General features: G+C 42.4%; 1 protein-coding gene across 2 annotated transcripts in view; it reads left to right on the top strand.

Moving 5' to 3' along the window:
- Positions 1 to 467: 467 nt before the first annotated feature.
- LOC129821714 (fibroblast growth factor 12-like) overlaps positions 468 to 17,148 on the top strand; it is a 120,450-nt gene continuing 103,769 nt past the window's right edge. Inside the window, exon 1 of one of the 2 annotated variants that reach the window (XM_055879298.1) lies at positions 468 to 1,087. Coding sequence is in view for 1 of the 2 variants with exons in the window: in XM_055879299.1 (XP_055735274.1) it covers positions 1,048 to 1,087 (40 nt within the window). In the remaining variant the exon portion in view is untranslated. The remainder of the gene's footprint in view (positions 1,088 to 17,148) is intronic. The other variant, XM_055879299.1, reaches the window with a different exon arrangement.

Here is a 17,148-nt window from a genome sequence, read left to right as displayed (position 1 = left end):
ATTTTTGTTCTGCATTTCAATTTCATAATTTCTGGGGGCAACTACTTTGTCATCGGCCCTTAAGCCCCTACAGCCTACAGGTCACCCAAAAGTATGCCCATCACAGTAACATCACTGTACTTGGGTACCAACCTGTGTTACCATGGAAACTCACAGTAAACCTAGTTGATAAAAATCCTGTAAACATTTTTTTATTTCTCCAGCCTACACCTGCCCCCAATTGAGTCATCACTTGAGACTATATCTGAAAAAGAACAGGACTTGTAGTTTCTTCTTTATCCAAACATATTCAGCTTCCTAAAATAGCAGACATCTTAGACCTATATAAATGGGATCAAAGGGACTTCTGAGCTCAGATAGATTACGTGAGAAGCAAACTTCTGAGTGCTCTGAATACAAATGAGTCGATGTAAAAATCGCAGAAGAGTAGGCTATGACGAGGAGAATGTTATTGGGCAGAATCTGATGCACCCTATCTCGTGATTGTCAACGCTTTCTCGAAGCTATTCTCACCTTGATTATGTAAAAGGGAAAAAAGCTCTATTTGATGCCTAGGAAAATATATAGCAGGTGTTTGTTGTCGGATGCACAGATGCAATAGTGGAAGTGACTCTCCCACTTTCTAACATGTAACGCAGGGGAGTATGTTGTGACGTCACGTCTGTATTTCACAGGAGCCCGAGCTGCAGCATAGACTTCAGCACCAAAGCGAGAGGACAGCTCCGGATAAGCAGCGCGCGGACACTGGTTTAATGCACGAGCGTGGACAGAGAAAATACAGACACAGCGTCCAATTTGCTCGGTCGGAAATCACCCCAAAATCTCAAAGTCAGCCATTCTACCCTTCACTTATAACCAATATCAGTTGACTCACGGACAGTCCGGCCATTGACAAAACAGCTGTTTACACCCGTCACGCTTGTTGATTACAGAGGCAGGCAAAGCAGGCGGGAAGAAGAACCACAGCCCGACCAGACCAGCTCTGACATCTTCCAGAAACGCACCGTCTCTAACTTCCCTCACTGATCAACCTAATCACAACGGGAGATGGAGATCATTAAAGTAGATAAAGCAGACAAAGCACCCGGTAAGCAACTTATTTAGTCATTTAATAACAGACTGGGTGTGTGTTGTGTGTATTGAATACGTGGGTCTGGTGGCGTGGCAGTGCGTGGCCCACGCCTTTGTGTGAGTAGACTGCGGTACTTGGAGCTCGTACACAGGACAGGCGCCTTGCCGCTTAGCCTACATGAAAATAGCAGGGGTGGACTAAGGTGTGGTTTATTTGGCTACGAACATCTGTGTATGTCTCCTGCTGCTGCGGGCGAAGAGCATCCATAGCCTACTACGACTCGTCCTTGTAGGCTACCTCGTTGCTTTTGTTTTCAGCGAATGGCTGACAGAAAGAACCCTGATGCAGCAAATTTACTCAGGTTAGCGTTTTTCGTCATGAATCTTGTTCTGGAGGCAGCTCTGCAGAGCGGTCAACTGCCACAGACACAAAGTCATAACGTCGGATTTTAAAGTTAACCCTAACCTTAACCACACTGCTAACTTCAATGTCTACCCCTAGCCATAAATTAAGACAAAAAAAACGAATTTTTGTTTTCTTGAATTTCATAGAGCCAATTTTGACTTTGCTGCTGGCCCATCTATCGGAAATTGCTCAGTTCTGCCCCAGGGCAAGATTCATGACAATAAACGTCAACCTGCCAAATGTACATCCCCGTAGGGTTTCGGGAGGGGAAGGGTGGGTTCTCTCAATTCTCTGGCTATGGGCAAGGCTAAAGGCCCACACGCATTATCATTACACATGTAGCCTGTGTTCTAGTCTACTTCGTCACCTGATATGAGGAGTAGCATATTGGTTGATAAAACGGGTGTTTTGAGTTGACCTGACGTTTATAATAATATAAAAATTAGGTTTAGTCAAATAATTCCTACACCTGCCTGATTTTCATCTGGGCTGCCTATTAAATACCCGTGCTTCATGGGTCATGGCACATGTAATCTGTCAATAGCCAATTCATGATGTTGTCTATTAGTAGGGTAGGGGAGTAACGGATTACGTATAATCCGTTACATGTAAGGGATTACAAAAACGGTGACAGTAATCCGTTATGTTACCAGCAAAAATATTGTAATCATATTACAGATACTCTTGAAAAACTAGATAATTACGTCCAGGATTACTTTTAAATTCAGAAAGGATGTTTGGGAAAAAAATATTTGACACTTCTCTGTTTTCTCAATGACATTCAAGTCAGCATTGAAAAAAGGCGCAAGTTTAAGTTTGTTCCACCAGAGCGAGTCTGACCACAAGTCAGAGTCACCAAATGTGTTTGATGGATCGCAGGAATAGGCTTTTGTAGGCTACAGTCCAAGATATGTTTTCCAATGGTGCGACTGCTGTCGGCAACCAAAGATTATCCAACTTGAATAAACGCTTGGAGTTAAGGATGACAGCAGTGGTGTAGTCTACGGCAATACGGATATCACTTATTATTTGTATCGACATAGCGCATTGATGTGAATCACACTGCTGCTCTCGCATTTAGCTTTGCGCCTTATGGATTGTGGTTGTTGTGGATGGCTGTTCACAAATCTAAATGTGTATTTGAACCCAATAATGTTTGAATTCAAGAAGTTTCAGCTGCCTATCAATTATTGTTTTTGAAACCAGTGGACAGCCAGACAGCCAAATGCGGTCTTGCAATAGCTGCTTAGTGCAGATCCAAGCCTATGGAATACAAGTGAGACTTTTATTGCTCAATCTAATTCATGTTGATAAATAAAACACATTCATAGGTCTAATGGATACATGCTCAAACTTGCACACTTTTGATAGTGTCACACCCTGACCAAAGAGACGTTTTTAATTCTCTATGTTGGTTAGGTCGGGGTGTGACTAGGATGGGTTATTTAGGTAATTATATTTCTATGTTCGCCTGGTATGGTTCCCAATCAGAGGCAGCTGTTTATCGTTGTCTCTGATTGGGGATCATATTTAGGCAGCCATTTCCCCTTTGTGCTTTGTGGGATATTGTTTTCGTGTAGTGCCTGTGAGCACTGCATTTTCGTCACGTTTCGTTTGTTGATTTGCTTTGCTTTGCTTTGAGTTTCACATATTAATAAAAGATGTGGAACCCAGATCACGCTGCGCCTCGGTCCAGTTATTATGACAATCGTGACAGATAGACCTTAAAGAGTCGATCTGGAGATGCTACATCCATTTTTTGACTTGTGAATTATGTACATAGTACCAGTCAAACGTTTGGATACACCTATTCGTTCCAGGGTTTTTCTTAATTTGACTATTTTCTACATTGTAGAATAAGAGTGAAGACATCAAAACTATGACATAAAACATATGGAATCATGTAGTAACCAAAATAAATATTATATTTGAGATTGTTCAAAGTAGACACGCTTTGCCTTGATGACAGCTTTGCACACTCTTGGCATTCTCTGAACCAGCTTCATGAGGAATGTTTTTCCAACCGTCTTGAAGGAATTCCCACACATGCTGAGCACTTGTTGGCTGCTTTTCCTTCACTCTGCGGTCCAACTCATCCCAAACCACCTCAATTAGGTTGAGGTCAGGTGATTGTGGAGGCCAGGTCATCTGATGCAGCACTCCACCACTCTCCTTCTTGGTCAAATAGCCCTTACACAGCCTGGAGGTATGTTGGGTCATTGTCCTGTTGGAAAACAAGTGATAGTAACTGTAACGGATACATTTAGAAAGTTACCTACCCTTGTCTATTCGTGAGTGTGCTTGGTTTGAGGTTAAAGGCTGCCTACTTGTGTGACGAAGCTTACATGTGACGGATGCCCCATACACATAAAAGGTCACCTGACAATTGTAATGGGACACCTATAGATATCTCCATGCATTGAAATCAGCATGACGTACACCTTGCACTGGTTATAGGATGGAAATTCCCTTACAACGCTCCCTAATCTTATATCCAAACAGTTTTGCTTTAAAGATGGGATGTCACACACACACACACACACAAAATCAACATGGGTTAAATGTGTAATGATTAATATGACCGCAGATGGTTATGTTCATTGTGCTGTGACTCTCTCATGCTCTTCGAACATTCCCATCTCATCACTCTATCTGCCTCTCAGGGCCATGGATGGTTAGTGCTGCTGATGTGTTTGTGTGTGTGCCAGGTGCCCAGTGGTCCTAAACACCTCTGGAGCCTTGGGTCCTTGGATCCTGCTGGCTCAGCACACAGACAGACAGTTTGGGTCAAAACATGGTGTCTGATACCATCACAGATCAATATTTTGCTACGGTCTCTTTCACACAGGCTCTCCTTCTTCTCTCTCTCAGTTTTGCCCTGGATTCTGTCCTGAATGTGGGGGAGTGCATGTGACCGTGTGTAAATGGGTTACATGTGTGGGATTGGAGTTATTTGCATAGAATTTTCATTATAGATTAGTATGTGTCTACATGAGGAAGGGAGCCATGTAATGTGAAAGATTGCAGATGCAGAGAAAGGGGAGAACTGGAGAATATAAAGTTGTGAGTTTGACATGGCCTCCAAGATGTCTGAAGAGAGGATGACTCGGCATGCATTTTAACACAATTAGACATGGCCTCCAAGATGTCTGAAAAGAGGATGACTTGGCATGCATTTCTGCTGTGAACACAACAAACATCTTGTGAAATAATAATATGCTTACTTTCTTTTCTTATCATGTGTTTGTAATGGTAGCTTTTAATTGAAACTATATGGTGAATATCTAGTATTATGTAAGTTAAAGCTGCAATATACAACCTTTTGGGCCACCGGACCAAATTCACATAGAAATGTGAGTTATAGATCTGCCATTAAGTCTAGGAAAGGGTCGATCTGTTCTACGTGCACTATGTGCGGAGCGATTTCTACATAGGGCATCTTTAATGTTGTTCGAAATAGAAGAATGGACTATGGCTAAGGCAATAACTTTTCTACAGGAACATTACTTTAGGTGAGAAAGAGTCAAACCCAGAAGCAATTGTGGTAATGCTTTATTTCATGGTACACACACACACACACACACACACACACACACACACACACACACACACACACACACACACACACACACACACACACACACACACACACACACACACACACACACACACACACACACGCTGGTGATTCAAGTGACAAAAAGTTTATAATAGTTTTCCCATTCATATCTGGATCCTGCAAAGTAGTTAGCGTTAACGCTGGGACCGCTGATAAATGTCCAGGGATCCTTGCTCAAACAAGGTGGTACTACATTGGCGAAGCAGCTAGCCTAGCAGCTAGCTATCAAGCTAGGCAAACTGGTCTACTACTGCCGGATACCAAGCACCAGAGGTGTGGACTCGAGTCACATGACTTGGACTCGAGTCAGACTCGAGTCACAAATATGATGGCTTGCAACTCGACTTTGACTTTAACACCAATGACTCGTGACTTTACTTGGACTTGAGCCTTTTGACTCGAACTAACTTGATACCCTCCCCAAGCTCAAATATTAAAAATGATGCTATTAAAAAAGGTGTGCAGTGCTCTTCATTTAACGGATTACAGTTTGAATCGGACAGCAGCCAATCAAATTGTGCGAGCTGAGAAAAAGGTTGTGCGTGGCAATGCAGAGGAATGTCGGTGGGGGAATTCAGTCGGAACCCTTGGAAAGATGACACCCCAAATTATTTTCGGATATGAAGACTATGCTGTAGTCAACAAAAAACGGATTGCAACTTGCAAAACATGCGGGAAGAAAATTACAGACGGAGGCGCAACAACTTCCAACTTTGTTCAACATTTGAAGCTGCACAAAGAACGGTAAGTCGTGGCTAATATAGCTGACAGCTGTATATAACTTTGCTTGTGTAGCATGTAGGCTAACATAACATTAAGTCAATGAGCCTCCACAGTCAGTCAGTGCGGGAACGTGATCATTGCACCCAAGATTGAGCTACAACTGGCAAGGCAGTTGGTAGCCTAGATCCTGCCTGATGTTACTGCTGTTCCTAAAACCATTGATATACGTTAGCCTACTGTAACCACACACAGAGAGGGTGTGTGTGTGTGAAGGTTGGGCAATTGTGTACAAGTCTACATCGCCCGATTGCACCCCATAGCGATCCTCGATAGTCGATCAATCATGACTAAAATGATGAAGTAAAGGGTGATGGGAAAAACCGTGGAGACCGTTGAACGCTATTATGGGTAGGAATTCGAACATGTCTGCCTCTTTTGTTGAAAGAGGGTGTATTTATTACAAAACCACACAACATCGCAAACTACTTTAATTAATATTTTACAGGCAAAGTGGACAAGTTGAGGAAGGCTATGATTCCAACTGATGGCTCTGTGTCATATACCCTTATAAAAGATTGTGTCATGAAGGAGATGCAATGCATGTTCGAATTTCACCAAGTAGAAAGGGACGAGGTAGAAAGGATGCTGTTGACTCTTTCGGAGGACAAGTCACCTGGTCCAGATCATCTTGACATCAAATTGCTTAGAGTTACAGCTAACAAAATATCGACCCCAATCTCTCATATTTTTAATAAGTGCTTGAGGTATGGGGTGTGCCCAGAAGTCTGGAAAGAGTCAAAGGTTATTCCACCACCTAAGGATAAAAGAAATCTGCGTTCACTGGTCCTAATAATTGTCCTATAAGCTTGCTGCCTGTGTAAAGAAAATTATTGGAATAAATTATCTTTACAAATCAAGCGTTATTTCTCATGTAATGGTCTGATAATGGGTTTCCAGCATGCATACAAAGAAGGGCATTCTATGCTGATGACTACAATGTCTAGCGCACCATCAGAATGTAACGAGCTAAAAGATAATCAAATGGCTACCCAGAATATTTGCATTGCTCCCCCCTCCCCCTCTGGAACGCTGCTGGTACTCTCTGTTACCATCTATGCATAGTCACGTTAATAACTCTACCTACATGTACATATTACCTCAATTACCTCGACACCGGTGCCCCCGTTGAAGTCGGAAGGTTACATACACCTCAGCCAAATACATTTAAACTCAGTTTTTCACAATTCCTGACATTTAATCCTAGTAAAAATTCCCTGTCTTAGGTCAGTCAGGATCACCACTTTATTTTAAGAATGTGAAATGTCAAAAATAATATTAGAGAGAATTATTTATTTCAGCTTTTATTTCTTTCATCACATTCCCAGTGGGTCAGAAGGAGGTTTTCAGTTCTGCCCACAAATTTTCTATAGGATTGAGGTCAGTAATTTACGGTATTTCCTTTATAACAATTTTAATGACATGCAAAATAAGCAACAACTCGCCTCTGACCATTCCCCAAGTTCTCTGTTCGGAATAATGTTCCAGTATTCGCTTTTGAACGTGTTAAAGTTTCAGCGGGAAAAGTCTCTGTGTAGACAAAGGAACATTCCTGTGTGAATTTGGAGAGGGATGATCTCTGGATCAACCCCCCACCAGCTCCCTCCTCCCCCCCTCTGTGGGTAAGAGAGGGTCTGGTTACTGTCATCCATTGCCAGGCTGATCTGACCCATTCGGATCCTCACAGGACAGTCATGACACATTCAAATGTACTTTTTGTTTTGTTTTATTTTGACTTAATTTTGTAACTTTTGTCTTTGACCGTCATTCTGTCCCCCGCCCAGCAACTCCACTCCCACTTGTCTCCAATTCCACTTCCCAACCCCCAGCTTCGCTCAGCCCACCCCACCTATCTCTGCTGACCACCCTCTTTGGATTTTTCCGCACCATATATCTTTCATCCATGCTGTGATACTTAACATACCATTTGAATCTATCTAATCAAATAGAATCCATAGATTGCGAGTTGAAGATAAATACTTTTACTAAGAGTGTTAGTATATTAGTAATTGACTTACCAGGTCTCTCCAGATCTCCAAACAATTCTATTTCTAGGGTCAATTTTAGATTAATGTTATGCTTTTTCAGCCATTCCTGAACCTGAGACCAGAAACAGGCTATCTGAGGGCAATACCAAATCAAATGGTCTATTCTGTATCCTCATAACAAAAGATCCAGAGTTGCAATGATTGAATGCCCCAAATATTCAACATTTTGTTGTTGGCAAGCATTCTGTACAATAACTCTACCGTTCCAATTTACATTGGTACATTGTTTGCTGCCTCCACCCACCCATTCCACCCACCCAAGGCTTGGATTGTCAATACAATCAAACTATCAAGGGCAATGAGTCAGTCATAATGTGGCTAATAGGCTAGCGCATGGCTTCCCAAACTTTGTCCTCGGCCACCAAGGGGTGCACGTTTAGATTTTTGCCCTAGCACTACACAGATTATTAAAATAATCAACTAATCATCAAGCTTTGATCATTTGAATCAGCTGTGTAGTGTTGGGCAAAAAAATAAATGTGCACCCGTTTGGGTCCCGAGGATCGAGTTTGGGAAATGCTGAGCAAGCGTATCTATTTATGTAGCTATTTAACAAGCGAAAAACACAGAGCCTAACGTTAGCTAGCTAGATGCTGGTAGGATATCATGTGGGTGAGTAAGGAGTGGGTGAGTAACCGACTTTTCCCCCTCATATCGTTTTTCGGTGGCTACAGCTAGAGATGCAGGTGTCATTTGGCTAGCTAGCAAGAACTATGAATGCTTTGCTAGCTATCTATGCAGAAATTGAACGACTGTTATCCAGCTAGCATATCTCTTGTGTTCGTAATTTCACTCTGGCTATCTACTCCAATTTCAGAGCACTCTCGTCCGAGTGTGCCAGAGTGCAGAATAACTGATGAATTTACGAACACGCAACACCTGCTGAATATGACCGGTGTCAGTCAACGTCAGTAAAAAAGTCATTCAATTGTTGCCAGCAGCACAGTTATTCACGAACGCTCTAGATAACATGTAAACAGCCTAAACAGCTCTGCTAGGGCGAGTAATATGGTCAGTGAGGCGTTCTCTCATTTGTCTCTGGAAGTAGCTAGCAAGCTAGCCAACTTTATCCAGTTACCTTGGGTGCTTGACTGCCGTTGTGAGCAGGTAGCCTAGCGGCTAAGAGCTAGTAACCAAAGGTTGCTGGTTCAAATCCCAGAGCCAACTAGGTGAAAAGTCTCTTGATGTGCCCTTGAGCAAGGCACTTTACCCTAATTTCTCCTGTAAGTTGCTCTGGACAAGAGTGTCTACTAAATGACTTAAATGTAAATGGCTAAACTAAACTGTCATGAATGCTGTGATCAATCCTACTCCTCGGGCCAGAGCATGCAGTGTGTGCTCTGAACGCTTGGAGACCGAAACGCTCTGAATTCTTGAACAACCCAGAACACTCTGACACACTGGAGGCAAATTATGAATGCACCCATAGTTGTCAATCATATGTATTTGGCATTGGGCAGGCATGCAAGTTCCCATTCAGTTGTCAAAATGTGTTTTGGGAGAGCTGCAGAAGAACGAATAGGCATTGTTTATCAGTGCAATTTTGACGGCCAACTACCTAAAAAAGTTTGAGAGGGATTATCTAATGTTCCCTCTTTCGATTTTTTGTTCAACACGCTCTGGCTAGCATTAGTTGTTGTGCATAACTGAGGGAGAGAGAGGGCCTACCTTTTCATGGTTGTTTGATTAACAGGACTGTAAATGTCCCAATTATAAGAGGACTCCTGTGATATTTACATACGTTTACAATGCATTCTATTGATCTAAAGTCACACTGTTGCTACTGCCTGTAAATCCACATGCCAGTTCAAAGTTAATGATGGCAGGCCCATGTGGCAAATGGCTTATTTGCGCACTGGTCTGCGTAGACTCTGGTCATGGAGGAGACGTATGTTTTTATTTGATTTGATTTACTACAGTTTCTAATAATTGTCCAAACGCATGGCTGCTTTCCCACTGTATATTCCTATAGAGTTTTCACAAATCCCTTACGATACATCGTTCCCAAACGTTCTACGAATTTATGAAAACATGAAAATGACCATATCTAATAACCCTTTCTAAATGACCCTATTCTTTCTGGGCCTGTATATAAACCGATTTGAATCAGATTTGATGTTGCTAAAACGCTGTCGGTTCCACTTTCAGTACCTGGTAAGCAGGAGCCTTCTGGATATTTACCAACAAGTCAATATTCTTTGTTGATCTCAAGCATTGTTGCTGAGAGAGACGAGAGAGAAAGGGATAGAGAGAGAGAGAGAGAGAGTGAAAGGAAGATCGAGACAGAAAGGGAATGAGGGGTCATAAAGATTCTCATTTAGATCCACCTCCACAGCAGAACAGTGAAAATGAAACAGGTTCTGTTGAATAACACTTTTTGAGGAACAGTTCAGGTTGCTATCACAAGACATCCCTGTAGAAACCATCCACCAAAAATATGAGACAATTTGGCCATTGTCCCAAATGGCACCATATTCCCTATGTATCTAGAGCACTACTTTTGACCAAGGTCCATAGTTAGTAGTGCACTATATAAGGAATATGTTATGTTGGTAGCATACATGGACACACAGTGAACTAAGCCCTTTCTACCATGCTGTTTCATTTGAGAAATGTTGTAGTCATTTAGCAGACACTCTTATCCAGAGTGACTTACAGGAGCAATTAAGGTTAAGTGCCTTGCTCAAGGGCACATTGACAGATGTTTTTTCACCTAGTCAGCACAGGGAGTCAAACCAGCATCCTTTTAGTTACTAGCTCAGCAGTCTTAACCACTATGGTACCTGCTGTTTCAGACAAAAATCTGCACCCTACTGCATTTTATATAGTGTAATGCAATTGGAAAATCTTGGCAATGCCTATGTTAGTACTTGATTGCATTATACGACGTGCACCACTGACAAATCGACCTTGCTAAATGCTTCCGTACACAGCTTTGCAAAAATAACTTGAGTATAGACAGGGCAAGGGCAATGTCAGGTGTGTGTGTGTGTGTGTGTGTGTGTGTGTGTAGGGGGGAGAAAAACAACAACATTTAACCATGTCACTGGATTAAGGTTCAAAGCAGGGGGAGACCGAAATTCCTTTACGTTGAGGACTTCTGTCAAATCATGTCGGGTTGCGAGTGGGAATCTCATCACAGACAAGTTTAGCTAATTAGCCACTTTTCAACTACTTACTACTTTTTAGCTACTTTGCAACTACTTGGCATGTTAGCTAACTCGTCCCCTAACCCTAACCTTAACCCTTTTAGCTAACCCTTCCCCTAACCTTAACCCTTTTAGCCAACCCTAACCGTAACTGTAATCCTAACCTTAAAACCCCTTTAACCTAACTCCTAAATTGAACCTTAACCCTAACCCCTAACCGAGCTAATGTTAGCCAGCTAGCTAACGTTAATCACCTAGCTGCCTAGTTAGAATTCATAACATATAAGTTGAGCAAATTCTTAACATATTGTACGTTTTTCAATTTCGTAATATATTGCAAATTCATAACATATAAAATGAATTATAATTCGTAACATATCATACGAAATGGGTGATGGTCATTCACAAATTAATACATACCATACGAAACGTAACATATTATAGTAAGGGAAGTGTCTTGGATTTACATACAGAATAATATGAAATGCTCTGAGACCAGGTTGGGATGTCTAGTCAGTCAGTTTCTAGGTGTGGTTAAGAAACTAAGCCAAAGCTGTCAAATGTTTAGGGCCGGTTTACTGGGCACAGATTAAGGCCAGCCTTGGACTAAAAAGCAAGCTCAATAGAGAATCTAGTGCTTCGTAGTCCGGGATTAGGCTTAAAATGTGTCCGGGATTCATTTGGTTCGGTCAGCATCACAAACAAAACAATTTCAAAGAATTCAGAATTCATAACTTCCAGACACACATCATTTTCATTGAATCAGTATCAATACAATCCCATACAAATAAAATTTTATTTATTGATCCATTACACAGACAACAGAAATGGTTCGTTTTGTTGTCACAGTACCCAGTCCCACCACACAACAGTACCTCTGCCTTCCTCACCTACAGTTTTACAAAGGGGCAGGCCCTGTCTGTGAGAGGGTGTTTAGGTTCTCCTCTGCTGCTCTGAGTGTAACCCGAGTCCCTGATGATGGGACAAAAGGGTTTCCCTCTCTCCCTTTATCACTCTCCCTTTATCACTCTCTCCGTCAGCCGGCCTGCTAGCTAAGAGGCCAGGAGACCCAGACACACAGTCAAACACGGTGCTGGGTTACACAATCAATGTCTGTCTGTTACGTTGCCCAGATGTAGTGGGGTAAGAACCCAAACAACCTTGGTTGCCAAAAGTGGGACAGTCCCCAGGTCCACAATGCAGAGTAGTGTTGTGGCTGCTCTGTCAAAGATTTTCATCTGAATGTTAGACTGATGTTAGGTTTGTTTCCCCTACCAGTCAACACCTCCACCGCCCTGTCTTGGGAGGCCTGGGTTAACATAGTATTTGAGTAAAAGTACAAGCTCAGTCAAGCAAAGCTTAAGTATTTGAATGATAGTGTTGGAAACCAGGGGCTCTATTTTCGGCGGCCATTAAGGCGGCGCTAGTGTCAAACGGCATGTTAATTTGCAATTTCGTAATGTTAAAACTGACTCACTGGCATTTTCCAGCCCAAACGCCAGGTTTGGCTATATACCTGTCTTATATAAACTCGCTTGCGCTCAGATGGGTGGGGTGGAAATATTTGAGGTGTGTCCCTAAAAACATGAGCCAAAGTGTTAATTTCAGGCATCGCTGATAGGGACGTTTAAGGCCAACCAACAGCTGGTTTTAGCGGTAACGCAGTTGGTTATGGCATGCATTTTGACAGCGGAAACACAGCCTATCCAGCCATGACGCACACTGCCCATATGTGTATGGAACGACAGTAGCCTAATGTGCTTTTAGTGCCTGTATGCTTCGTATTTAGAAACATAAAAAGTAATGTTTTTTCCCCATTCCATTTTATTTTATTAAAAACCAAGTATAGCTTCCCCTGCTCTCAATTTTGTTTTTTGTGTGTCTGTCTAATGCCATCGTGAAGTAATCAAGACTATCGATGAACGGTTTGGCCCCTGAGACCGCTTGGAAATAAATCTTAACCACCAAAGCTTTATTCAAATATCAAGTTTTAGAGGATTAAAACTATGAGCTGACATTCTCTTTTTATCTATGCATTGTAGGCAGGCCCACATTATTTTAGCCATGCAGGTCCCGTTTTGGACGTGTGTAAAACCCTCCATAATATTATATGCCCACGGGATAAATTGTGGTGCCTGTAACTGTGACATAGACTGTTTAAAACAGGTTTTTGTTTTGTTTAGAATTATTTGTTCTCTTTTTATGCCTTATCAATAATTCATTTAATCTTGCTTATTGACAATGTTTAGCATGTCCTTGCTCAGCCATAATGCAAATTACAGTAGGCCTAGACCCTATATCAGTGTGAATGCTATTGAAGCCATGCAATTACTTAGAACAATGTGGACTGCAAATGGGTTTAAGTTAGCAAAGATGGGATAGGTCTACATTTCGTTATTTCGATTCTGTAAGCCATTTAACAAACTATAGCGGACTAAGGCAGTGCATAAAAGACGGTAAATACACAACCTGAAGCAACCTCATATTTCGCCATGGAGCACATTCTGATTGGCCAGTGAGGGGCCAGGCCTCGACAAAACCACAACTTGTTTATTCATCAAAACCCAGCCCTTTCGCGGCAACATCATCAAGTGCGTCGATAATTGTGATAGTGTAAATAGCTAAAATATTTCTGAGACATCCTTGAACCTATAATGCTACTGCCTGTGCGTAGATCTACCATTGGGTTAGGTTTATTAAAATAGAGCCCCAAGTCTGTTATTCATACTTTCTTTACAATAAAAAAATCTACATGCAAATTTAGTGACTAACTATTAGCATCATCCATATGATTTTTACAATAGGCCCACAAAGAGGTAGGCAGATTGAAGTGGATGATGAGGGCAAGGCCAATCTTGTCATGCTTGCTTCTGTGACTTTCCAGACTGGGTCATAGAACAGAGGGTGAATGGTTCTTTCATAGACCATTACACAAACACTCTCTCCCTTCTGTTCTCCCTCCCTCCCTCTCTTTTTCTCTCTCTCTCTCCATTAAACAAACTCACACAACAAACACTATCTCCTCCCTTTAACTCTTTCTCCATTACACAAACACATACAGCACACAAGCACTCTCCCCTGCCTTCTTCTGTTTCTGTTTCTCTCTCTCTACCCCCTCCACAACCCCCCTAATTGAGTCCTTGTTAGTTCTACTCAGATAATGAGATATATGACACGTTTCTTTACAAAAAGCTATACACTGAGTATACAAAACATTAAGGACATATGCTCTTCCCATGACAAACTGACCAGGTGAAAGCTATAATTTCCAGTGGTGGAAAAAGTACCCAAAAGATACCTTAATAGAAAATGACTCAAGTGAAAGTCACCCAGTAAAATACTACTTGGGTAAAAGTATTTGGTTTTAAATATACTTAAGCACACAGCCAAAGTAACCCAGGAGATGCTTCCGTACAAGTCTCTGAATGTCCTTGATTGGCCCAGCCAGAGCTCGGACTTGAACCCGATCAAACATCTCTGGAGAAACCTGAAAATAGCTGTGCAACGATGCCCCCCATCCAACCTGACAGAGCTTGAAAGGATCTGCAGAAGAATGGGAGAAACTCCCCAAATAAAGGCGTGCCAAGCTTGTAGCGTCATACCCAACGTAACAAAATGTGTAAAAAGTCAAGGGGTCGGAATACTTTCCTAATACACTGTACATCACATCCTGTCCCCACCTGTCACAGACCTAGCATACGACCCCGCTCACCACTCATGCCTCGTGTCAGCCATCTTCCATTTGTCTCCTCGTGTCAGCCATCTTCCAATTTTCTCCTCACTCTCTCCTGTGTTTTATCTCTCCACTCTCCAATCCCACATGCTCTCTCTCCCTCTGGTTAATACCTCCTTCCTCTTCTCTCCCCTCTCTATCCCTTCTTTCTTCTCTCGTTCTCTATGTGAGCTAGAGTGTTTGATGACTCTGCAGCAGTAGAGGGGAAATGCTGCAGCCATTGAGATCCCTGATGCATTAATGTTGAGAGGAGGCAGAAAGAGACCCTGTCTCATTTTGAGCTCTCTATCTCTCCTCTCTCTCCTCTTTCCACACACACGCACTTAAGCACATACTGCCTACACCCCCAGTACATGCTTTCTACAGTCGTGGCCAAAAGTTTTAAGAATGACAGATATTAATTTTCACAAAGTCTGCTGCCTCAGTTTGTATGATGGCAATTTGCATATACTCCAGAATGTTATGAAGAGTGATCAGATTCATTACAATTAATTGCAATGTTCCTCTTTGCAATTCAAATAAACTGAATCCCCCAAAAACATTTCCACTGCATTTCAGCCCTGCCACAAAAGGATCAGCTGACATCATGTCAGTGATTCTCTCGTTAACACAGGTGTGAGTGTTGACGAGGACAAGGCTGGAGATCACTCTGTCATGCTGATTGAGTTCGCATAACAGACTGGAAGCTTCAAAAGGAGGGTGGTGCTTGGAATTATTGTTCTTCCTCTGTCAATCATGGTTACCTGCAAGGAAAAACGTGCCGTCATCATTGCTTTGCACAAAACGGGCTTCACAGGCAAGGATATTGCTGCCAGTAAGATTGCACTTAAATCAACCATTTATCGGATCATCAAGAACTTCAAGGAGAGCAGTTCAATTGTTGTGAAGAAGGCTTCAGGGTGCCCAAGGAAGTCCAGCAAGTGCCAGAACCGTTTCCTAAAGTTGATTCAGCTGCGGGATCGGGGCACCACCAGTACAGAGCTTGCTCAGGAATGGCAGCAGGCAGGTGTGAGTGGATCTGCACGCACAGTGAGGCGAAGACTTTTGGAGGATGGCCTGGTGTCAAGAAGGGCAGCAAAGAAGCCACTTCTCTCCAGGAAAAACATCAGGCACAGACTGATATTCTGCAAAAAGTACAGGGATTGGACTGCTGAGGACTGGGGTAAAGTCATTTTCTCTGATGAATCCCCTTTCCGATTGTTTGGGGCATCCGAAAAAAAGCTTGTCCGGAGAAGACAAGGTGAGCGCTACCATCAGTCCTGTGTCATGCCAACAGTAAAGCATCCTGAGACCATTAATGTGTGGGGTTGCTTCTCAGCCAAGGGAGTGGGCTCACTCACAATTCTGCCTAAGAACACAGCCATGAATAAAGAATGGTACCAACACATCCTCCGAGAGCAACTTCTCCCAACCATCCAGGAACAGTTTGGTGACGAACAATGCCTTTTCCAGCATGATAGAGTGCCTTGCCATAAGGCAAAAGCGATAACTAAGTGGCTCGGGGAACAAAACATCGATATTTTGGGTCCATGGCCAGGAATCTCCCTAGACCTTAATCCCATTGAGAACTTGTGGTCAATCCTCAATAGGCGGGTGTACAAACAAAACCCCACAAATTCTGACAAACTCCAAGCATTGATTATGCAAGAATGGGCTGCCATCAGTCAGGATGTGGCCCAGAAATTGATTGACAGCATGCCATGGCGGATTGCAGAGGTCTTGGAAAAGAAGGGTCAACACTGCAAATATTGACTCTTTGCATCAACTTCATGTAATTGTCAATAAAAGCCTTTGACACTTATGAAATGCTTGTAATTATACTTCAGTATTCCATACTAACATCTGACAAAAATATCTAAAGACACTGAAGCAGCAAACTTTGGAAATTAATATTTGTGTCATTCTCAAAACTTTTGGCCACGACTGTACATGCTATTTAGTTGTAATATATGCTGTAATTTTATTATAATTTACATTGGCCTGGGATTCCCTAATCGTGAGGGCCGTCATACAAAAGGTTGCTTTCTATTGGAACATTGGCATGTTCTGTGCTGTGTGATGCACAGTGCTATTCATCACATGATTGATAGTATATTCCCATGTGGCCTCCCCATGCAGTCCTATAGATAAACAAATTAAGATGCACAGCCATGCAGTCCTGCATAGCCATTCTCTCTCTCTCGCTCTCCCTCTGTGCAGAGTACTGATGAGTGTATGAGTGTGCGACTGAATGGCGGTGCTAAGTAGACCTCTTCATTATTTACAGAGCTCTGCAAATGGACTCGCTCACATGGGGGAGAGCAGGCTGGCTGCACTCTGCCTCAAATACTCCCTCCATCCCA

Source organism: Salvelinus fontinalis, chromosome 24, assembly GCF_029448725.1.
Source record: "Salvelinus fontinalis isolate EN_2023a chromosome 24, ASM2944872v1, whole genome shotgun sequence".
Lineage (NCBI taxonomy): Eukaryota > Metazoa > Chordata > Actinopteri > Salmoniformes > Salmonidae > Salvelinus > Salvelinus fontinalis.
Note: the sequence above shows the minus strand (reverse complement) of the source record. Positions and strands in the feature narration are given on the sequence as shown.